General features: G+C 43.2%; 1 protein-coding gene across 50 annotated transcripts in view; it reads right to left on the bottom strand.

Moving 5' to 3' along the window:
• TMTC2 (transmembrane O-mannosyltransferase targeting cadherins 2) overlaps positions 1-25,567 on the bottom strand; it is a 949,512-nt gene that overhangs the window by 785,622 nt on the left and 138,323 nt on the right. For all 50 annotated transcript variants that reach the window (XR_014804529.1, XR_014804552.1, XR_014804560.1 and 47 more), the window contains exon 2: positions 1,239-1,809. Coding sequence is in view for 1 of the 50 variants with exons in the window: in XM_021093031.2 (XP_020948690.2) it covers positions 1,239-1,809 (571 nt within the window). In the remaining 49 variants the exon portion in view is untranslated. The remainder of the gene's footprint in view (positions 1-1,238; positions 1,810-25,567) is intronic.

Genomic DNA, 25,567 nt, shown 5'->3' on the forward strand with positions numbered 1-25,567 from the left:
AAACCATCAAACTCTAACATGGGTTTTCATTTAAAGTTTCAGCATTTAACTGAAATCACAGAAGAGCTTCCTCAAGCGCTTGATCCTTGAGCTCTAACTGAAAAGGTTATGCTTTTCTGCAGAAGAGAAGTACAGCAGTAAGTATTCTGCCTCCAAAATTAAAAAAAAAAAAGTTATTTAAGAATACATAAATGCTTCCATTTCCCTCCATTTTTTAAATGTCATTTTCTTCCTAATTCCGTTTTAAGTAAAATTAAGGACTGAGAGGGAAAAACGTGGTAAAAGCTAGAACACCTGACAGCTTTCTCAGGGGGAGTATCCAAAAGTTTAATTCCTTGCTTAACGGTGTCCAGAAGGATAGCAGAGCTGGCCTCAGTCACGGCTGAGGTTTGCAACCACTGGCCAAGCTGAGTCTTTCTACTTCAAGTCAGGGCAAGTGTTCGGCGCGAGGGAGGATGGGCCAATGGGAAGGAGCTTGGTTCTCAAGACGAATCTGTCCCCCGAGCCTCCCCCAACACACCAGCGGAAAACTGCCCTGTCCTCTGAAGCACAGGGCATGCGAAAGTGCTCCCGTGACCTTGAAACAACACTGCATCCGAAACCCCTGCGGGAACACAGAAGAACAACCCCGAAGCCCTGAGGCAGAGGTCTGAATTGGCCTGGGGGCAAAGCCCTTACTAACCACTTTCTGTTTGGGCTTTTCTATTATTAGACACCCCCCCCCCACGAGGAAAAGGTGAATATGACTCACTGGGTAAGAATGTGAGTTCCCAGCGCACAGCAGAGACGGCTGTTTTCCAAAGTCAGCTCAGGAAAAGTACTATTAGCAAAAGGCAGAGGACTTCCTCTTTCTAGAGTTAACCTAGCTCTGGTATCAGCGGTGTTATTTTTTTCTAAGACGTATTAGAGGCAATGTATTGGATTATGGGGAATCGGGGCCGACATCGAAAAGGAGTACCGATGAATAAACAGCAAAGTGCCTTTTCTTTACAAGGCAGAACTGTCTCTCCACCCCCTTGGAAATCATGAAAATGAGTTAAGAAACCCGAGATGTACAAATCCGAGACTGAACCCCAGGTTACCAGGGAAAGGCCGCAGAGGTCCCTTCCACCTCGTGGAGACCAGAGGGGAACTTAGTGGAAATTCTCTTTGAAGGGAACGCACTTGCCTTCTCAACAGGGCAAAGGGAAGAAGCAAGGAGAGGACGCAGACACCCTCGAGCACCCACGATCACTTACCTTGTAAATGGTGGGGAAGACGTCTCTCACCTTCAGCCTGTGAAACACAAAGACGTCATACACGGCCGACACCGCCAGGACCGTCAATCCCTGCTCCTTCCACAACATGCTGCATCCCGCACACAGTCCGGTCCCCAGGAACCAGCCCCAGGTCCTGGCCGAGGAGCCTCTCGTGGAGCAGTGCTTCATGTAGCAGAGCAAGGAGAGGAGAAAGAAGAGACTGGCCCCCACGTCGGCCCGGCCCACGATGCCCGCCACCGCCTCCGTGTGGATGGGGTGCGAGGCAAACATCAAGCCAGCCAGGAAGGTCCAGCATCCATCCCCCAGGAGAGCCTTGGAGAAGCTGGTGAAGAGACCCGTGACGGCCGCGTGCAGTAGGACATTGACGAGATGGTAGCTCCAGGGGTTCAAGCCTCCGATGGCATGGTTCAGGCGGAAAGAAAGAGTGCAGAGTGGCCTGTAGGACTTGTGGCTGCCACTGTGGGTTAGAAGGGTCCCCCAAAAATCATTGTAGAAAATGTGGGTCCACGGCGTTTCAGGGAGAAGGTCCTGATTTGTCTTGATGGCACGGCTAGAAGACGAAATGTTAAAAAAGAAAGCAAATGTAAAATACAGAAAGGAAAAAAAAAAAATACGTGTTGCTAAACCGTGCGGCTAAAATAGCACCTTCCTTCCCAGCTTTATCATGCCCTTGCTTTGTCACCACATGGCTCTACGATGGGATTCCAGGTAGATGAGATTAATGCCACCAAAGTCTTAGAGAAGGCGCTGCATACAGACTGAAGCCAGGCCTTCCCCCGTGTGCTCAGTAGCACCTCCATTAGGGCTCCGTTTCTTTTCCTCAAAAGTTTTCTTCGTTGTTGAGGGCAAATATCGTTGAGGAAGAAATGCAGTTTCTATCAGGGGTTAAAGCTTTAATAAAGCAGCTACCAAACAACGGCCCTCGTGGCCCTAGTACTGCAGATTTCAGAGGCCAGGGAGACAGGAGGTGTGAGAATTTGCATTTTTAAGAAGCAAAGTCCCTGGTGATAAGGGTGCAGATGATACACTGAGAGCAAGAACTAGCCATCCTACTAGAAATAAATTTAAAGAGAATAGGACCCAACATTCCACCTTTCTAACACATGTAACTGTGCACTTCTCTTCTACGCAGGAAAGCAAAGAGCAAAGGTTTCCAGGCACATGCGTGTTCTGGAGATCCAGTACAAAGACGTCTGGGCCTCTTAGCAGCTACTGCTGTTACTCTACAAAGACAGTGTTATGATTTAGGAAAAGTCCCAAATTACATGCAGCTTCATCCACACCTCTGAAATTACTTATACTTGGGGGTGAGAGTAAAAACACACCAACCTACATGAACGGTAGCTGATTATCTACTCTGTCAAATACTGTGCTAGTTCTTCTACGTATATTATTTACCTATGAAAAGTAGCTGACTTTTCCGGATGCTCAAGAAAAAAAACAAAATCTGTTAAAATCATGTCTTAAAAAATACTCAGGACGACAACAGTTCTCAACCAATGCCTATACTCTCTTTTTCCCGTACTCAGAGATCTTCAGGTTTTAGCTGAGTACATAGTCATCTGGAAAAAAATGTTATTTCCTATCTTTCCCTGCTGCTAAATATGCTCATGTGACTAATAATTGGCCAGGTAGGAACAGTGGCTGAGTGCTATACACGACTTCTAGAAAATACCCTTAAAAGGGATTCCTGCCTCCACCCCTGCCCACTTCCTGCTGGAGCAGGTGTCATAGCTGGAGTTCCAGCAGGCGCCTTGACCTGTAAGGTGTCCTTAGGAATATAAGTCCTGTCCAGCAGAGCAATAAGACTGAAGGAAATTGAGTCCCTGTCACGGCTGACCATACCAGCCCTGAGCTAACTGTGTGAGTTTATGAGAAAAAAAATTGCTATCTTGTTTAACCTGCAGTATGTGGGGTGTTAGCTCGTGCAAGCTGCGTCTACTCGTTAGTGAAATCTTTTGTTAACAGAAGACCTCCTGTATCACAGTGGTTTGATTTTCTATTTTGATTTTGATTTTTTACAAGTCTCCGTGTATTTACTGTATATAAATGAATTTCCATATAAATTGGCTTTTAAAATATTAGAAACAGATGTTATTCTGGATCCATTAAATTAAAACACCCTGTTATGACATTCATCAAGAGACTAACCCAGAAGTAATTGCTCAAGACTTGATGGCTTATAATTAAAATTTTAAAGAAATATGAAAAACTGCCAAACTGCCAAACAGCGTTGTCAGAGAAAGCTGATTTCAAGCCATTGAGAAGGAAAAGCCAACTGGCCTCTCCTAAACATTAACCTAGACATTGAGGTGCGTTTCTCTAATATCAATGCAGAAACATCCATGTTACCAAAATCAGGGCAACAGAAAGCCCCACAGCAAAGGATTCTGGGATAAGGCTTTGCTAATTTAGCAAGAACGGCTGGAAAGCACATGCTGTTTGGGTCAGGACTTCACCCTTTCAGCCGCAGATCTACACAGGATGGAGAAAAGCATGTCCCCTAAACCAGGTTTTTACATGCTATTAGTTCAGCTCCACAACTCACTCTGTAAAGATTTTTGGAGGGAAAGGAAAAAAAACCTGCTCTTAAAAATCTGTCAAAAGCTGCCAGAGTTCCTTACACCCATAGCAATGAATCCAGTAACCCGTAGCAGCCAACAAAATATACTCTACGTCTACCTCTCACAAAGTAAGAACTTCAAAACCAAGAACGAAACTAACCAATGTCATAATTTCACTGTGACAAAAACCTCGGATGAGGCACAGCCGTAAATCTGCATTTGTCGAAAAAAACTGAAACGACAAACAGACTTAATAAAACAAAAGCGAAAGAGCAAAGGAACACCTCACCCCTGTTCAAAACAAACTCCACTAAGGGCCACTTCGGTCTGATAAAATTCTCTGATGGGCGTTATCTGATCAGGCAGATTTTTTATTTACGCAATGAATGTTAAAACAAAAGAACACGAAGCGAGACTAAATTGTCCCGGGCTTTAGTGTATAACTCAGGTCACACATGCAAGTCAGTGATAAGGGCTCCAGTACGCATCCCTCACATTATATTAAGAAAGATACGAACCAAAAGGGATTTAATGGAACCTGAATCATCAGCCAGCAAAAGAAGAAGTCAAGGTACCAGGTGAACACCAAACAGAACAGTCTCATCTCTTTGCATTTCCTTCGCACGAGCCCAAAAATGGAAAGAGGGAAGCCAGTGATTTCTCAGCTAATGAAACAGCTTAACGCAACACAAAATTGCATGCTGATGTAATCTCTGATGTTTCTTCTGTGAGCTGGAAATGAACATTCAGAAAGACAAGAAGGAATTCAGACAGTTTCCACTCCAGGAAAGGTGCAGAACAGGGAAGCAGCAGATGTGAAAGAGAAACAACTGGAGGCCGAATTCTCCGGGGAACACAGGACCGAGACTGTCTTTGGAAGCGGAGATACCCTGTCTCTCACGTCTCGAGGGAGGGCCTCGCCTGGTTTCAGTTCTGTTCGCGTGTGGCTCTTTGTTTTGGCTGCCCTATGATTTTTCTTTTCAAAAAGGCCAACGCGATTGCAAAGCTGATGAACGACACAACACTGCCGTCCCCACTGTCCTTGTGTGTGTTTCTCTGGCTGCTCTTTTTTCTGTCCCCTGACCTTTTCAGTCACCAGCGCCCACATGAATGATGACCACGGGTCCTTCAGGGCACGAAGGATGCTGAGATTCTGCAAACATCAAAGGGCACCCTCTTCCCCAGTGCTTTCAAATTGTTCTACTGAAAAGTGAGGAAAGGCCAAACTTTACATTAAAAAAGCAAAAAATAAAAATAAAAAACAAAAAAAAAATCCTTTAACGTGATGGATTGACATTGGTCCTGCAGCAGAAGGAAGAAAGAATGGCCTTTGTCAACCTGCCAGCAGAGCATGCGCCCGATGCCCAGGAAGGGCAGTGAAACGTGGTGGGTAAGAAACTCATTTCTGGAGCCAACCGGACCAGAGCCCAGGCTATGAGAGCGCGGCTCCAGCTCTCCATACCTCAGTTTCCTCATCTGCAAAATCAGGCTACGAGCGATCCTTGCTTTCGAGGATCCTTCTGAGGAGTACATGAGTTAGTGAGCAAAAGGCGCGTGTTATGTGTGACAGACGTCACACATTATCTGCGGGGATCATTATAACTACCATTGCCCTCGACACCAGTCACCGCAGACACATGCTCTTTCTCCCTGTTTACAGCCTCTGAAATCTAGGCTATGAGTTTTTCACCTAAAATTCCTTTAAGTTTTAATGACACTCTCAGCACAAAGTAATAAACCTTTAGGAAGTCTTCGCTTTGGTCTTTAACGCAGTGCCCTTCTCATTCCCCTCCTCTCCCTCCGACGACCTCTTTCCGACGGCCTCGGCCAGCATCTCCTCCAGATCCTTCTCCCAGATGGGGACGGCTCTCTCCTGGCTCCGTCCCATGACCCTCCTGCTCTACCGTCCACGCCGGGTCATCATCTCAAGAGACCCTTTCTCCAGCGACACCTCCAGCCTGGGCGCTGCTCGCCAGCCCACATGTCCACTTGCCCAGGTGACAGCCACACCTGAATGGTGACGTCCTGGTCCCTCCGCCAACAACAGGTGTGTTACCTTTGGCCCCTTCACCTCTGAAGCATAGCTTCTCTATCTATGGGGGGCAGATAACAACATTTCTCACAAACTGTGATGCTGAAAATCAAATGAGGCAACGTTCGCTTAAAATGTTTGAAAATTAGGTAGCGTAGGGTCATGGATTGGCTTTTCCAGGCCCTTCTTCTAGCTGATATTATCTTGCTTTTCCTTTCACGAACAGGCCACACCCACTCTCAGTCCGTGTCGTGGAGTGGGGTGGTGGTCCTCACCTCTTGATGAAAGGTCGTCAGAAGATTGGGTCAGTTAGTGCCTATCCGTCCCCATCCTCATTTCCTGCCACAAGGACTGACTTAGCTGTCAGCCAAGTCAATACAGCGCAAAAAATCTACTGAGATAGGACATCTTCTTTAAGAATAAGATGAAATCCTAGAGCTATTCAAGAGCTGAAGATAGAGCCTAGGCAGGAAGACAACACACACACATCCAGATCAAGGACACAAAGAGGCAGTTCCTAGTGCAGCTGGATCCCATCATACCTGAAGCTAACACTACTAAATGAGCCAATAAATGCCCTTTACTCTTGCCTGAGTTTGACCACCTGCAACCAAGAGTGGATGTAAAATTGCAATGTGTAATTATCAAGGCATATTGTTAGTTGTCCTTAGACTTAGTTAGACTGAATTCAAAGAATTTTCCTCACTAACCATGTGGTTTTTCATACAAGGCCCTCATTAAGTACTATCCTTCTTCCACCACTGACATCGTGGTTGTACGGGAGGGCCGCGCGCTCTCTCTTTGCTCCGTATCTCCTTTTAAATTAGCTGAGGATATTTTAAGCTGGTCAGGACCTCAGAGGAAAAAACCCAAGTGACGAGTCTCCCTTAAATCCACCTCCACTCCCCTCTTTTCCTGCCCTCAACTGGGCTTCCATCACTTCCTACCTCTACTGCTGGACATACAGAAAGGATATATTTTCTCCCAGTGCCCAATTCATATTGGGCGCAGAATACGTATCGGCGAAACTGAATTAAATCTTCATCCTGTCTGCTTTCAGTGCCCTGGTGATCCACGACATAGGCTGTGGATAGAGACACTTCCCGAAACAGAACTACCATCACTCTGCTTCTCAAGAGTCTCACATCATGCCCTACTGCTTCCCACAATAAACACCCTGCCAGGCCACCAGGCACAGCCATTCCCATCTTGGCTTCCAGGCCAATCTCCCATTACGTCTCCATATGCATCCTAATGCCAACTAAACTTCCCAGATTCTAGGCCTTTGCTGGAACCGTTTTGTCCCGTCCTCTGCCTGGGCTGCAGTTCTTCAACCCATTCTATCGGTCCCAATATGCTTCAATCACCAAAGCTGGTTTGTGAGGCCCGCCTCCCTGAAGTCTTTCCTAGTTATCATTGCAAATATGCTCGATTTGGACATCGAGCTTGGATATTCCCATTCATAGCACTGGCTTCTTACTACAATCATCAGGGATTTTAAGTGTCATGATGTGTGGAAGACATGTCACAAGGAGGAGGAGGACATAGAGGCAGTGAAATTGGGGCAGAGGTGACTTTAATATTCCCTCTTCTATCCCCTGTTGAAAATCACAGCTCAACAAAACGGACTGATTCTGTCTTAAGAAAAGTATTCGCTCACTCATGTATTCATTCTTTCATTCAGTGATGGGCTAGACTCCGTCAAGGGCACTGCACATGGAATGGTAAGCAAAACAGATGCACTGCCTTTGAGAAACGGACTAGGAGGAGAGGCAAAGACTCAGCAAAGGGTGTCCACATTCACAGAGGAGTTAAAGGGAGGAGGACGGGAACTAGATAGAATGTGGCCCGACGGGAGGTCAGTATTTTCAAAGACCATGAGGCAGGAGAGAAGGTGGTGAGCGTGGGATCTAAAAATATACAACAGTTTGGTTTGGCTGGAGTGAAGGTGCAGCGGCATTACTCTGTCTTGTCTGACTGTCCTTCTTAGGATGGAGAGACATGTGTCTTGACATCAAGTCCCCAGTGAATTCAGGTCTGATTCAGCTACTGCCTTTATTAGAACTTGCTTTATCTCCCCAACACACTAGGAACTCCAAAGACATGGAAAAGCATCTTATTTATCTTTTGGAGCTTTGCACAGAGCAGGCATTCAATGTCTATTTGAGGAATCGAATTCTAATTATGTGATTGGTATTGATAAGCTGCACTCACCTTTCAGAAAAATCACTGTTTTCAGCATATAGGGCATTATCACTTTCATCTCTAAGTAGTTCACTCACTGTGCACACGAGGCTCTGCTCATTCAGTGATAATTAACTGAGAAAAATCATCAGGTTAACTGGCTTACCCAAATGACTATGGCACACACTTGCCACTTAACCTATAATCCCTTCATTAGAGCCCCTCTTTAGGGATACGCAATTAGATGTAGGAAGCTAATAAGCAGATACTTAGCTACCAGGGCAGGGAAAAGAGATAAATACTGCAACATCCTAGAGCCTGTCTAGTATGGGGATAAGCAATGTATTTTGGATTCCGAGAGGAATTTCAGGCGGGGCACGTAAATTCAGGTGTAGGGTGCGGCCCTGGTGGGGGCAGTGTTAGCTTTCTAGGTCCCCACAGAAATGGAAGACACCATGCTTTAGGCATGAATTGATCACTACACACATAAAACATTCCCACACTTGCTTGTTTCCATTTGTGTGTGTGTGTGTGTGTGTGTATTTAGGGCCACACCCACAGCATACGGAAGTCCTCCAGCTAGGGGTCGAATCAGAGCTGCAGCTGCCAGCCTAGAGCCACAGCACACCAGACCCAAGCCTCATCTGTGACCTATCCCACAGCTCACAGCAATGCCAGATCCTTGACCCCATGAGTGGGGCCAGGGATCAAACCCCTGTCCTCATGGTTACTAGGTCCGTTTCCACCGAGCCACAACGGGAATGCCCGCTTATTTACATCTCGTTCTCCCCCTACTAGACGGTAAACCCCTTCCTTGGCAGAGAGGGCGATTTCCCTTCCTAAGCAACTGGCACTTTTGAAAAAATTCAAATTGTCGCTGACAAGACGCTGAATGAAAATAGGCTGCAGGAATAACAAAGAGCCTGCTGTCAGACATCCAAGAAATAGGGCCTAGGTCTAAGAATGCTCAGCCTTATAACTAAAGGAATATTCTTGGTGGACCCCCTATTCCATCCCTGTAGGAGTTTTGCCTATAGGCAATGAAGGAGTTTGACGAGCCATATCTGACACAGCTACCCTCTCCAGCTCCCCCCAAAAACAAGGAAAGTAAGCTTCTGATTAAATGTGGTCCCAGCTGCAGCTGAACGAAGCCCCAGAGCTGGTGGAGATTCTGATTCATTCTCAGAGTTTCCCAAGTACAGAGTTTGCCCAGAAACTCTCGTCTTGGTGGGAGACAATGAAAAGGATGAATCTTGGCTACATAAATATCTTTAGCTTCCCAAATAAATCAGTGCTGCCCTTTTCAGAGTTTCTACAGGAAATAAGCAAGACAAAAACTTTAAATAACCCTGAAAACAAATTAATCATCCATTTAAAAGAAAACTGATGATTTAAAAATAAAATTCCAGTTACCTAAAAAAGAAAAAAAAAAAATTTTTTTTTTTTCTTTTTTGGCCACCCCGTGGCCTATGGTATCCCAGGCCAGGGATCAGATCTGCGCCGTCGTTGCAACCTAAGCTGAAGCTGCAGCAATGCCGGATGCTTAACGCACTGTGCTGGGCCAGGGATCAAACCAAAATCCCAAGACACTGCCAATCCCAATGCAGCACAGCAGGAATGCCTACCTAAACATTTTTTAAAAAGTACTAATATGAAAAACATTTGCAAGATTAAAGCAAAAATCCATAGCATACGATTATCACAAAAACCACACTTCAAGCATTTCATTTCCTGATTAAAATAATCCTCTACCTTAATATTAGCTTTATAACAACTTGAAAATTTTTTCATTGCCTGGCAATTTACATGATGAAAAACAAGTTAATATTTTCCACACAATTATTGGGACACTATTTCCATATCATGCCTCCCTAACATAAAATATCATACTTACCACTCACCTCCTTCCCACTGCTCTAAATTGAGGTAGTCTCACTGTAAAAGCTTAATGAATGAATATATCTCTATTTCTAGTTTTCCAGACTTGAACTTAGTAGCCACTAGAAGAGGTATCATGAAACTTTTTTGCTCTCTAAAGTTGACTCCAAGTATACGAACCACTTTAGCACACTCCTTAATGTATTGCATGAATTTCAGTCGGTTTGGGAGGTTTTCATACATTCATAGTTCTATAAAAAGATGACGAACAATTTTTGGTTTTCTTACAGTTCATACTACGTTCCCGTCACGATGGATGTTTTAAAGGATGGCTGGTTCCTTATAATTTTTTTTTAATTTAAAAATATTACAAATATTTGACTTTTTAAAGAGAAGAAATGAGTGTCAGATGATAGGTATATAATTCAAAGTTTGAAAGTTCAAAGCTTTCAAAAATGACTGGGCTCTATCAGACACCAGAATTCAAGAAAGAGAACACACGTGAGATTCCGAGAACACCTATTTTGTGCATGGTCTTGTTTTAGGTGCTTTTACAGAATAAAAGATGATGTATTTTTGCGCTTCGGGACTTGATTATTATCCAAATGCCTTCTAAAAAGGGAGGCGTGGCAAGCTGAAAATATACCTTTTCAGTTAAAATACTTGCCTTTGGGAGTTCCTGCTGTGGCTCAACGGTAACGAACCTATCTAGGATCCATGAGGATGTGGGTTCGATCTCTGGCCTCAGTGGGTTAAGGATCAGAGGTGCTATGAGCTGTGGTGTAGGTCGCAGACGCAGCTTGGATCCTGAGTTGCTGTGGCTGTAACATAGGCCGGCAGCTACACCTCCAATGCGATCCCTAGCCTGGGAATGTCCATATGCCTCAGGTACGGTTCTGAAAAGACCAAAAAAAAAAAAAAAAATTGCCTTCACATATAAATGTGCTGTAGCAATTTTAGAACCGATATGCTAAAATACATGGAAGTTTTCCCAACTACTCAAGTATTATTAAAAAAAAAAAAAAAACTTGAGGAGGGGTCATAAAATCTTCACTTAAGATAAGCAGAAAGAGGGCCTTCCGGCTGTAACCACCGCTTGAGAAGCCACTAAGTACTGCCAGACCGTGGAAGGTGGGGGAAATTGTTTTAAACCAAGAGACGAATAGGCATGAAGAAAAGAGGCGAGGGGTGGGGAGGCGGGGGGAGCTACATCATCCAGATGTTTGGCTTATCTCTAAGCCGAACTCCTGTCCTCTCTGAATTAAGTCTTAACCAAATCACCTTTCTTTATCCGCACCTCTCCTTCAGCCAAAGAGCCTAGCCAAGAAACTTCTTCTCGCCAAACATTTGCAATGATCCTTTGTCTTTTCTACTTAAAATTTTCCACATGTTGCTGATGGATCCCTACACGTCCTCAGGTTCCAATCCCACCTTGCACGCGCATCACGACTTGACATCTTTCCGTGTGTGTTCACGTTCACAACCCCTGTGCATCCTTGTCACCCCCCATGAGGAAGCCGATGTGGACGAGAGAGAGAGAGGGAGGTTAGGAGACCGGCCTGGGACAACTGGATCGGTACAGATCAGAGCCACCCACCCTGGCATCCACATCTCAGTTCCTCGTCGTTAAGTTAACATGAGGCCTCTCGGCTGGGCCCTGATGTCAGCTAACTGGTGCCCTCGGAAGAAGAGTAAATTCAGACACAGAGCAACGTGAGAGGCACGTGCGCACAGAGAAAGGACCATGTGCAGACCAATAAGAAGGCGGCCGCCCACAAGCCCAGGGGGCCTCCGGGGAAACCAAACCCACACACACTTGACCTGGGACTTTCACCCTGCAGAGCCGTAAGCAAATACATTTCTGGGGCTCAAGCCACCTCACGGGCGCTATTCTGCTACGGCTGTTCTAACAAACCAATACACCCCATCTACCACAGCGCCTGTCCCCTACAATTGCACACGCTCTCCTTTTATCCTTCAGAGATCCGGGGAAACCGGATGGCCCCCAAAAGCTGCATTTGTCCAGTACGATGGCTGGTGCTCTCCTTTTTGAGGACAGGGGTTGAACTGCTTTGTGCATATACGTCGTATTTTAAGAGGTATCTGATTCTCAGTTCTGCCAGGATCTGTCTACAGTCTTTACCAGGGATGGGGAAAAGGGTTTGTGAGCATGTCCATGGAGCATTAACACTAAAAGACACGTAATAAAACACGAGTGCTACTTCATATTTGCATGGGGATCACAAAGCTTACAAAGCACAGACACACACACACACACACACACACACACACACACACAGGATCTTATTTTATCCTCACAGCACTGCTGTAAAAGCAGAAACTAAGCGGGAATGGGTTAAGGTCTTTAAGAAGAGCACATCCTTACAGAGAGGCCGAGAAGAACCCCGAACACTGCCTTCCAAACTACTTACCGTTTCACCTTTGGAGCAGCTCTGTTCCTGCCCACGGGCAATAAATCTCCCCCAAGAAGTGTCTGTAAGACGATTTGAAAGTAAAATCCTCGTCTATTATTGCATTTCGTCTGGAATCCATATATCTGCCCTCAAGACTCAATAAAGCTATAAAAAATGCTTTGGTGCCATATTCTTTTAATTTCTGCATTTCAAAAACAAAGTCCTCTTTGAGCACTAAGGCGTCTTGGAAAACGTGAGTCAAAGGAAGGTGTTAGTTGTCCTCCAGTGATGGGTGAAAAAGGGAGCTTTACGAAAGCCAAAAACGAACCTATAATTTCATAGTACAGAATATAATAGAAAACATATTCTGGCAGAAATGTTGCTGCCTGCATCCCTTTTCAGCTATAAAATAGTTATATACACACATATACATCTGAGAAAGATCAGACTTTAAACATACTGAGCGCGCGCACATACACACACACACACACACACACACACGAGGGGAAGTTTCACCAGGGCTGTCTGTGATGACAGGATACACAGATATCCCCACAATAAAATCAGCCTCACAGCTAAATCAGAGAGGCTTTTTGGACCCAAGAATATATGAGCCCTGATGAAAAACAGATAGGCAAAGGGGAAAGCACTCTAATTGAAAACTAACACAGATGAGCCTATACCAACGGCCTCAACATTTGGTCCACAAACCACCGCAAGTCTTTAAGTCGACATGGAAGGCCAGAGATATTTCATCCCAGAATGAGGAGAGAAAGAGATACTAATGCCACCATTAAAATGTATCAGCATTCCAGAATAGAGTACTTCCCAATAGAGATGTCCAATTCATTGACGAAACTTGAAAAATCAAAAAATAAAACTTCAGGAAGCCCTGACACTTTTTGCTCTGTCGCCCTTTACATAAACCACATGGTAGGCACTTAGGCTGAATCATGAAAACTACCAGCGTTCTCAGATCTCAGGTTATTGACACATTATGAAACGCCCACATGTCCCTTTAAGAATTTTAAGCATGGTATATTCTAGCCTTTTGCTGACCCCCCAAATCCTCAAACTTGGAACAGTTGGATATGAGAACGGTCTGTTTTAGCCCTCTGTATCTAAAACTGCCAAATCCTCCATAAGACTGGAAATCCCAAAAACAGACCATTTTTATTCAGTCTTGACCAACACCACCTTCCCTACACATAATTTCTATCACCTTGTCCATTGCCAAATAAAAGGAGTTTTTTTCAACAGACAAGTAACCACGCTGATTAAATAAATGCACAAGTCATGAAATGAACAAGCAGAACCTAAGTGTAGGAATAGAAGATAGCATTTAATCAGAGGAATCTGAGCGTAACAGACCTCATTTTTGACTCCAATCTGTTAAAAAACAAACAAACAAACAAAAAAAAACCACCTAGACCTTTTATCTGTAGCAACTCCAAAAATCCATGCTACAGGTAAAACGCACACACGCGTACGCTTCAGAGTTAGCCAAATCTCGATTCAAATGCTTCCTCTTGAACATACCAACGGCATGATTCAATGATTTCATCTATAAACTGCTCGTCCTGGTGAAGATAAAATAACGATTAACCTGAGGAGGTTAACTCCTGACAAATGAAGCACCTCCCTTGTCTCCCTGGACCGCACAGCACAGCCTCGGTTGGGCATCGGGTTACTGGTATCCTTTACCTTTTCTTGGCATATTCTTAGCATCTTTGCGCCTCTCTCCCCCACTGCACCCACATGAAATCATGCCTGTATTCATCCTAAATGAAGCCCATGAGCCAGTCTAAGAGCAGAACAATTATGTTCACAGCAGTCTAACTCATCCTGGAGAATGGGTGACGGCGAGGTTAGGCGAGAGGATCCAGAAGCATGACAGAAAGAAAAAACGGCACACAACTTATGTCACAGCGCACAGCCTAATGAGGATATTCTGGGAAGCAGCCTCATCAGATGGACAGCGGCTGCATATCATCAAAGAAGCTCAGCTTGGGTATTTCTTTGTGATAAATGATCAGTTCTAATAAAACCATAATATGATTTGCAAACTGTCTTCTTTTAGCTTCCCAAAGCCTATTTTTTCCTTGAACAAAGTAGGAAAAGGATTACTCCAGGCATTTCTAATCCACGCACACACATACATCATCACATTTTCAAAGACAGCAACTTCTAAAAAGCAGGACAATATGTGTGTGTATACACACACACACACACACACATATATAAACCCTTAAAATTATACAAGTGTATATATGTGTGTGTGTGTCTGTATACATCCGTATCTATCTATCTTTATCTTTGCTAACAAAAAGTCAAAGTCAACATAGTAGTTGCAAAAGTCCTCTTTATATTCTTCCCATAAGCCCACCCTATGCAGGTGGCAGTAAATAGGCCATACTTGGAGATGGCCTGGAATACAATCTAGAAAAGTATAAGATCAGAAATGTGATCCCCTTGTTAAAAAAAATAAATAAATAAAAGACGATGTCACATGCTCTATCGCAGTCACTCCACCCATAGCAGATGGATTTTCACATTGAAAACTAACATTATTCTGTGGCATAGCAGGTTAAGGATCAGCATTGTCGCTATGACGCTTTGGGTCACTGCTGTGGTATGGGTTCCATCCCTGGCCCAGGAACTTCTAATGCTGTGGCGGAAAAACTAATGCTACAAGTTGCCTTGGGGAGGGTAACAGAATAGGCATTCCAATGCCCTACTGGTCCTGCCTTCCAATGGTTTCTCTTCCGAGGACAACCGAGAGGGAAGTTCAGTATTTCTAATGGGGCTCTATCTGTACTACCACTCTCCAAGGGCATTCACCACTTTAAAAAGGAACTCCAAATTCTGTGGTCTTTAAAAGGCAGTAGGTCATCGGGAAAAGTCATTTTTCAGAGCTCCAGTGAACTGGCACTCTGCTTTTAGCCAGCCACAGAGATAAGGCATGCCGTCTCAGTAACAGAACCACCTTTCTTACATTTTTAATCCCTGTCCACTTCAGGGCTCTCAAGAGGAATCAATGCCATACTCATGGCATCATGAATGTTATGCATGCATTTTGACAAAGCAGAAAGGAAAAATCATCCATCAACTATTCATTCTAATGAACATCTGATACAGGTTAGAGGAGCACAGCATCAAGGCATCTTCCCAGCCATCTCCCCTCAAAAGGGCAAAAAAAGAGAATAATCTCATCATTGTCACCCCTCTGAATTTAAGTGAAAATAAAGCACCTAGAGGGGACGGCATGTGTTTTTTATTTCCTATTCTGAATGCACACACAGGTATCAGCATGTTCAAATGGGAGCGAATTCCTCTGGAATGTGAAAGACCATGGGGTTCACACGTAGAAAGATCAATAGTTGTTTCAGAAATTAACTAGACCACATCTTAAACTTCTACATAAGTTCTAAACTGATCCAGGTGTTAGCATCAGGGTAGAAACAGATGCAGTGTTAACACATTAAACTGTGAATCCAGCTCCAACATGGCTTAATGGGCTCCACATGCTGAAAATCATCATGGTGGGAAGTGCACTCGAGCAAAAGCCTAACGTTCAAACAAGAGTTTCCATATCTACATGATGCTCACAAGCAACTACTCTGGGACCAACACTGTTGTTACACTGATTACGGCACATCAGTAGTTTTGAGGGTGAAAATGGTATTAGAAGAGTAATGCAACTACAGAAAAATCAAGCCATGGCTGCCAGAGGCATGCGGACACCATAACACCAACACCGTCACCACAATCAAGTCAACACTGGTCACACCAGCCGTAGACTGTGCTTCTCTCCAAACGCCCAAAATGGCTAAAGGAAGTAAGAAGAATGAGGATGAGATTTATTATAAGAACCACCACTGTTTAATGTACATCCAGAACTTCCTGGTTTTCAGCATATTTTTATATGCATCGTGTAATGTCACAAATGCTTGGCCCATCTTTTTAGTGAAAGAAATAAAGACTCTCATCCAATATCACAAAGTGAGTAAGGAGCAGGATTAGGAAAAAATCAGAGCTTTGGACTGGCATTCTAGTGCTGCTTCTGCTACGTCAATATCTCCAGCTATGAAATGTCTGCCCTGGGGAGGCCCTTGCCCCCATTTCATTTGCAATTAATAAACACACACGCACACACACAGAGACAAAAAAAAAAAATTAATTGATTTGGGTTATTCTCAAAGAAAAACAATGTATAATAAAGCAGCACAACTGTGTTTTAGTCAGTTCCCTTTGGCCCACGTCATTTCTTTTGCAATGAACAGCACTGCCTAAAAGATCTATATGAAGCTAAATTAGCACAACATACTGGAAAGCTGTCTGGAACAGAAGGGATTTCACCATAGAGTGCTCTGCATTTATCGACTTTTCTATTGACCAAAAAGCCTGCCAGTCTTTAAATAACAACTTCAAAAACATACTATTAAAATAATGCCAAACTATTCTTTATAGTTTTTCCACTTCCAGAGTTGAACTCTGATGAAAATTAATTACATTTTTAAACTCTACTGAGAAGTCACCATTGTACATTTCTTGAATCGAGTCATTTAATTTTTAAATCCATCCTATTTCCTGAGCTTCGGCTTTAGTACTTATTTTCCATCAAATAGACCTCTGTAGATGGTTTACCCCAAGGCAAGCCAGCTTCCAAGTATAACTCACATTAAGAATAAAAGCTGCTGTTAAGATAAGAAGACAACATGTGTCCCAATCGCATCTCAGTGGGGTGTTGGGGGGCCGGTGGTGGGGATTTCAGGAATAGTCATCAAGAGTTTTTGTGAAACTGGAGTTTTATTTTTAACCTCACATAGTCTTATTTTTTGTCCTTTTTGACAAATGTATATTTATACAGATTAGAAACTAAGTAATCAGAAGAGGGATAAGGGGGAAAAAATGATAGCAGCGTAGCAGAAGAAAATTTTGAATAGACAGATGGATGAGCGAGAACAGCAACCACACGTAAGGCCAAGACTTCCCACCTCAACAATGACGGAGGGAGGGAGGCACGTCAAAACCAGTTTTGCTTCTTCTGTCTTCTGGTTTGCACCTATCACTCTAAGATCTGAAGCTTGATCATCTTAACTGTTGGCCAAAGAAAAAGGGGTGAAGTACAACCTCAACTAGAGATATCAGCGCCTGTGTTATTTTCCTGCCATTGCTGTAACGTAAGGTGAGGTGATTATTACTTTGCTATCATGACCACATGCTCGGAGGGCCAAGATCACAAACTATCATCTTTCAGCTCCAGAGCCTTAAATCCAGAAGGACTTTCACTGGACTGACATCAGCACATCAGCAGGACAGATTTCCTGCTGATAGAAGCCACTCCTTGACTCATGGGCTCTTTCTCCATCTTTGAAGCCAGCAATTAATTCCATCACACAACCTCTGCCTCCATCCTCGATTCTCTGACTCTGACTCTCCTGCCTCCCTCTTTCCATTGCATGAACGCTTGTGATTGTACCAGGCCCACCCAGTTAACACAGAAAAACCTCTCATTTAAATTTCTTTTTGTCTTTTTTTTTTTTTTTTTTTTTTTTTTTTGTCTTTTTGCCTTTTCTTGGGCTGCTCCTGTGGCATATGGAGGTTTCCAGGCTAGGGGTTGAACTGGAGCTGTAGCCACTGGCCTACACCACAGCCACAGCAACGCAGTATCCAAGTCGCGTCTGCAACCTACACCACAGCTCACGGCAATGCCGGATCCTTAACCCACTGAGCAAGGCCAGGAACCGAACCCGCAACCTCATGTTTCCTAGTCGGATTCGCTAACCACTGAGCACGACAGGAACTCCCTTTTTTTGTCTTTTTAGGGCCACACCCACAGCATATGGGTCCCATGTTGCTGTGGCTCTGGCGTAGGCTGGCAGCTACAGCTCTGATTAGACTCCCAGCCTGGAAAATTCCATATGCCATGGGTGCGGCCCTAAAAAAAGACAAAAAGACAAAAAAAAAAAAAAAAAAAAACCTACCTCTAAATTCCCTCCTGGGCCTCAAATATAATCTAGAGTGTGAGACCTTGTAATTAAGGTAAGTGATCAGTTCATGGCTCTGGATTTCACATATGACATATGTTATACTCAGGGATGATATTCAAAATATTAGCAACTAATAGAGAATGGGTCGTGTTGGGACAGGGTTTTCTAGGGCACCTGCCATGTTCAACACTAAACCTTAGGGAGCTGGTCCCCCGGGGAGGTCAAGGTGCTCTCCTGTGAGGGCAAAGGACGGTCAAGGACAAGGAAAGCCTCAGAGGGGCAGGAGGCAAGAGTTAAGTACCAGGTGCAATTGCTAAAGCAGTGAGAACTGGCTAAATACTAGTGTCCCAACAGAACCGATTTATCTGGCCAAAGATGGCCACACTGAGTATGTATCACATTCCCAATTAGGAAAACAAAGTTAGATGGGAAATAATGTCTAATTTTTTTAAAGAAGGTGTTGATACCATGTGATGCAGAGGAATGATTAGGTCAACGGTGAGCAATATCCAAACAGATCCTGATAGAACGCAACGACCACCTCAAGTAAAGAAAGTTCAATTTAATAGGCATAAGGATTAGATCCTAGACCTAAGAAGATTGGGCTCAGAGGTAGGAGCTACAGGATGGGAAGATGTGAGTCGGCCACATCTGCATGGAAAACACTTGATGATTTTAGAAAAAAAGGAAAACAATGAGTAGGTGGGATGTGGCTACCAAAGGAGAGAAGAAAAAAAATCAAGTGCAAACTCAGATAGCGATAAAAATAATATAATACAGAAGTAAAAGCTACAGTATCTACAGTGAGGATAAAATAAACTCAAAACACCTTAGTATAAGTGTGTATTACAGTTAGTTATTCTCCCTGTTACTACAGATAGAAGTAGAGCAGGATAATTAAAAAGTTAGTGTAGAAATCCCACCAGGACTAGGGGCTTAAAGACAAAGAGGGAATTTTACGGGAGTTGGGGAGATTTGCAAGACAATAACCCCTTAAGGAACAAAAATCCAGTCACCCAGCAACAGTGTCCACTACCACGAAGGAAGACCAGGCCCATCCAAGCACCAGACTCTCAAGCTACACACCCTGAGAGTCAAAACACAAGACAATAGACACGGGGTCTGAATCTTTTTACGTGAAGTTAGGGGTTAATGGTCCTTGAGGAGCAATATTTCCACATGTAGCCAAGACAGAGGAAAGAAATAAGATGAAAAGGGACATTACACTGAAAGCTGAGATGAATTACCATATTTGGTACATATGCCCACACTTTTTCTAACATATATGTATGCTTTAAATAGCTCCAGGACGGTCCTAACTGGACCACGGAGATACAAAGGAGGAACGAACGTCTATCCCCAAAAGAGGAAGAAGGCGTTCTCTCCTCCTTTTTCTTTGATTATAAAAATGCAGTCTTTGTTGTTCTGAGGCTGAGCTCCTTGCCGCTGGCTTACACCTCTCACAAGGTTCCTACCCTAACAAACTCATTCTTTGCCTGTCACGTTGCCTCACACTGAATTCTTTCTGTGATGAGACAAAAGAACCTGAGCTTCGGTGAGTCCTGACAGCAGGTGAGCAGTTTCAACTAAAAGACAGTGGGTTCGAGTCGCCTCCAAATCAGGGATGGTGGGTTCAAGGCCGGGTTCAAGTCCCAACTCCAGAAGGAGTTCAGTTTCACTGTGGATTGTTGTTATTATACATACTGGCAACAAAAATAATACTGATGATAGATACTTATAATTAGTTTTTGTAAGAGACTTGATAACAGAAGAATTGAAATTCAGCATCTACATTTAGGATGTTTTAAAATTTAAACTAATGGCCTCATTTTCAGAAAGATGCAGTAAATTATCCAAGTCACCTAACACTAAGAAACCATTTGGGAAGAGACCTTAAAGCCAGAAAGTATTCAAAGAAGCAAATAAAGACATGGATCTTGGAACCATCATGGGGAAATTTGAAGAAAACAGGCTTTTTATCCAAGTAAAATGTAACTAAGAAGACAGAGAATAAATTTCTTCAAATTATCATCACACCAAAGAATTTAGACTTGATCTATACTTATTATGAGGAAAGAAAGAAAGAAAGAAAGAAAAAAGAAAGAAAGAAAGAAAGAAGGAAGGAAGGAAGGAAGGAAGGAAGGAAGGAAAGAAAAGAAAAGAAAGAAAAATTGTGGAAAGAAGAATGGTTAGATACATTTAGTGACGGAACACACCAGCTCAGGCGAGATGGACTTGATAGAATATGAGATGAGGGCTCCACTAAGCATGTTTCAGGAACACTCCACATCTTGGGATTCAGTGAAGCCTTATCTTCTCTTTAGAAGGACACCACTTCTAGAACAGTCACGCGTAAGCCAGTGTTTCTCACTCATTAAGTCGTGTATACAGAACCTTCATGATTTCTGTCACACATACGTACTAATTGTACCACTAATTTACTTAATATCCTCCTTTAAACCACCTCTCTTTTGTTTTCCTTATTGTATTTTACCTTGCTCTGAACCGTGATATCCATGGACTATCTGCCGTGCTAATCGCATTTTTAATAAGAAACCTTTAAAATAAATATTAAAATCAAATGTTTTGGTGAATACCCCCTAAAATCAGAAGCACATGTCCCCCGCACACTGGTGTAACTTCTCAGCCATCAAAGTGAATGGACTTTTCTAACCTGGAACCCCTCCCCCGCCACCACCCAACCACCGTATCTCTAAGCCTTGGAAAGCAATTTTAAGAGGCCTGGTGGGTAGCGATCATATTTTGGTACCGTCGTGGTATTGCTGATGTGTTTGTCAGGCTGAGGAGTGGACAGTGGAAAAAACATTTCCCAGGCTTCCTGCTTCCTTGGCTGTATTTCCTCACCTTTTGGAAACCAATTATTGATACAATGGACAACAGCCTTAAGTGTCAAGACAGAGCCATTAACTTCTCTGAAGGTTGAGCTCCAAAGTCTTGAATGCATTATCGACCTTGTCAATATTCCAGTTAGCCAGCAGATGAACAGCTGTATCTCTGGCATATTTGCCTGGGGTTTCCATTTTCTCCTTACAGATTTCTTTGGCAATATACCATACATTTAGTGAGCGTGAAACAACGGCAAGAAGAAAGAAACATTTTGAGGAAATAAGATGTGTCTAACTGCTTTTCTTCCACCACTAGCTCGAGAAAGACCCTCCACAAAGAGCAGAGACGTGTCAGAACGCAGACTACCTACATTTTAAAAGAGAGAAGTTTTCAGTTGACTGACTTTAGTTGACACTGCTTTGTAGCCTCACTAGTAATTCTGAAAATATCTGCCATAAACTAAAACAAGGCTCTTAACACACGATCAAGATTCAGTTGGGGCATCTCACCCAGCTTTAGCACCTACTTTAGTTGATAAATGTTTGCCCAGCTGGTGTCACTGGTTTATTACGCTGGGGTGGAAACAAAATATTTTCCACCTTGCTACCTCGAAAAATAAACAACTTTGTCATTAAAAAACACTTTAGAAAATATGGCAGCGTGGTATGTTCTACTCCATCAAGTTTATTGATATTTTGGGAAAGACAAAAAGGAAGGAGGAAACCACCCACTAAGAGAAAGCAGCCAGGGTGGCACAGGGTCCAGCTGTGGCTCGGATTCAGTCCCTGGCCCAGGAACTTCCATATGCCATGGGCGCGGCCATAAAAAAAAGAGAGAGAGACAGAGAGACAGAAAAAGCAGTCGGGTTTAACTACAAGTAGACTGAATTTTGTGCTAGAGTGAACCCATCTCGGATAGACCCTGGAGAGCATTTAATGTCTTGGACAGCGCCGTCCTTGTCCGTGACCCAAACGTGACATTCAATTTCCACCGGGGGTGGAAGCAGCAGGGAACGGGGACTGCAAATCTGAAACTAAAACACTGGCTTCCTAAGACAGATCTATTCCTTCTCCTCTGTCCGCCATTCCTCTTTCCTTCTTTTAAAACAGTTATTTCATTTATTTGGAGGACAAATTAAGTTAAATCTATAATTCAGAGAGTTTTAAAACTTTCTTATAGGATGCAAAAGCTGCTTTGAATTAGTAGCTGCCAGGGGCATGCAATTTGTTTGTAGTGAAGACTTGTGCCTTTCAGTAGATAGATATATTTTGTTTGTCTGTTTGTTTTTGCTAAGACATAAGTTAATAAGAGTTTAAGAAAACTTCACCACCACTTTGCAAAAAAATGGTGTTAGGACTAGAGAAGATATATCCCAGGTGATAATGTAAGACAAATTATCATTCAGGACAAAACATGGAAATACTTTAAGCCACTTACTAAAATACCATAGGCGATAAAACAACTTTTGAAACAGAACACATAGTATATTATTTATTCAGCCTGAAAATTTGTAGTACAAGCTCCACTTACAAAGGAATTGCACACATAATTAAAAACAGCAACTGTATCTCAAATAAAATGTAAGTCAGGTCTGGCCATGATGAAAAGGGGGGAATGATGAAGCGAGTTTGGAAAGAAATTTTGCTATGTGACACCTCGGCTTGGGAAGTCACATTTCAGGATTTTTTTTTTTTTTTTTCTTTTTAGCCTCGCACTGGAAATGAATTTGGCCAGATGACCAGGACAAAAAAATAAAGACAACATTCCTCGTTCAAAACACCAGGAATGTTTTGATTCCATGAGAAGAAGTGGTTATTAACCTGGTTATCCAGCCTGAGACAATGGTGATGGTTGGGTATTTACGAGATAAAATATTCTATACAATCCTGCTCCCCATCGATTACAAAGACAGTATTGAACCGTGAGGACAATTTTAGTCATGGCACAGTAACAGTGAGAGCTGCAAAGAGAACTTCTGTACATCTCAAAATTTTTCGTAACACGACTTTCAGCCTCACCAAAACTCCTTAATACCATCCTTAAGGAGATTCGGAGGGCTAATTACAGAAAAAGAGACAGGAAGGGGCCCACAGCACGCAGTGGAGCAGAAAGCAAGGACAAGGGGTTCTGGGGTCTGTACCATCACAACATATTTGAACACAGACTTGCTCATCGAGGAGAAAAATGGGTTTGAGATCAATGAACTCTCAGCTGCCTTTAGGTTCATTTTTAAAAAAGTAAATAAATAAGCCCATTACTGCTCTTTGCTGCAGCTTCCACCCATGTCGCTCTCAGCCTCTGCAGGTTGAAAGCCTTATGATAGCTCCGCCTTGGAAGCTTTTGCCTTTTGCTGTAACAGCTACCTGCCCTTGGTACCCAGTTGTAGCAAAGAAGAGAGATGAATTTGTAATCTCTCTGCTCTAATTTCCCTCACTACCCACCCTGAACACACACATACAGGCCCACACATACACACACTCATGCTTACACTCAGACACATGCTCACACACACACACAGATTTAGTCTGAGACCGTATCTGTACCTTCCAGCGGGTTAAGAAAAGAAGTTTAACGTTCAGATTTCCCGTCGTGGCGCAGCAGAAATGAATGCGACTAGGAATCATTAGTTTGCCGGTTCGATCCCTGGCCTCACTCAGTGGGTTAAGGATCTCGCCTTGCCAGGAGCTGTGGTGTAGGTCCCAGACGCGGCTCGGATCTGGACTTGCTGTGGCTCTGGTATAGGCCGGCAGCAACAGTTTCATTTAGACCTCTAGCCTGGCAACCTCCATATGCCACAGGTGCAGCCCTAAAAAGACCAAAAAAAAAAAAAAAAAAAAAAAAGAAGAAGAATTTTAACTCTCTAGGGGCAATAGGTTTTCTTTAATTGACAGAAAAGCTTTCTTTGGGATTTTCCTCCCCACCAGAGCTTTTAAGGCTAGGTAAAGTGGAAATTGACATACACAATGTTTTGTTTTGTTTTTTGTCTTTTTAGGGCCATGCCTGCAGCATATGGGGGTTCTCAGTCTACGGGCGGGTCCAACTGGAGCTACAGCTGCCAGCCTAGGCCACAGCCATAGCAACGCAGGATCTGAGCCATGTCTGCGACCTACACCACAGTTCATGGCAATGCCAGATCCTTAACCCACTGAGCAAGGCCAGGGATCAAACCTGTATCCTCATGGATTCGTTTCCGCTGAGCCACAATGGGAACTCCAACACAGTGGCTTTACTTCTCAGGAATTAGCCTCTAGTTGTCATCCCCAGGCCTTCCCTGTTCCGGGGTCCTGTCCACAGGGGCTGACCCCGTGTCCTTGAATGCCCATTTTGCTTTGGGACTGAAGTTACTGTGATTTGTTAACAAGATTTAAAAATAGAAAAGTACTGAAGGAAACTTAAGTTTTATTCTTTGCTCTTTTTTTTTTTTTTCCAGTGCTATAAATTATTAATTTGGGTTGCCAAGCAGGGTTGGTTCAATGGCTAAATTTCTCATTGCATCGCAGTGTAATGACCATCTCAGCCTGGTCTCACCACCAGAACACAAAGGGGCTTGAATAAAACTGTTGTAATAGTCCATGTGTATATGGACCACATCGTTATCCACTCCTCTATCGATGGGCATTTAGGTTGTTTCCATGTCTTGGTTATTGAATATAGTGCTGCAGTGAACACTGGGGTACATGTATCTTTCTGAGTCATGGTTTTCTCAGGATAGATGCCCAGGAGTGGGATTGCTGGATCAAATGGTAGTTCTATTTGTAAATTTCTGAGGAATCTCCATAGTGTTTTCCACAGTGGTTGCACCAATTTACAATCCCACCAACAGTGTCATAGGGTTCCTTTTTCTCCACACCCTCTCCAGCACTTATTTGTAGACTTTTTGATGATGGCCATTCTGGCCAGTGTATGGTGGTGCCTCACAGTAGTTTGATTTGCATTTCTCTAATAATGAGTGACGTTGAACATATTACTCAGCCATTAAAAGGAAAGAAATAACGGCATTTGCAGCAACATGGATGGGCCCAGAAATTATCATGCTAAGTGAAGTTAGTCAGACAGTGAGACACCAACATCAAATGCTATCACTTACATGTGGAATCTGAAAAAAAGGACACAATGAACTTCTCTGCAGAAGAGATACTGACTCACAGACTTTGAAAAACTTACGGTTTGCAAATGAGACGGTTTGGGGGGTGGGAGGATGAGCTGGGGGTTTGGGATGGAAATGCTATAAAATTTTATTGTGACAATCATTGCACAGCTATAAATGTAATAAAATTCACTGAGTAATAAAAAAATTAAAAAAAACTGTTATAACAATAAAAAAAAAAGTCAACTCCTAGAATTTCTAAACTGAGCATTTCAGTAAAAGTACCATCGATAAAAACTCTGGCCTGAG

Source organism: Sus scrofa, chromosome 5, assembly GCF_054392235.1.
Source record: "Sus scrofa isolate SSC_HxYL_T2T_F1_AM1 chromosome 5, Sscrofa_HxYL_maternal_Yorkshire_Landrace_v2.0, whole genome shotgun sequence".
NCBI lineage: Eukaryota > Metazoa > Chordata > Mammalia > Artiodactyla > Suidae > Sus > Sus scrofa.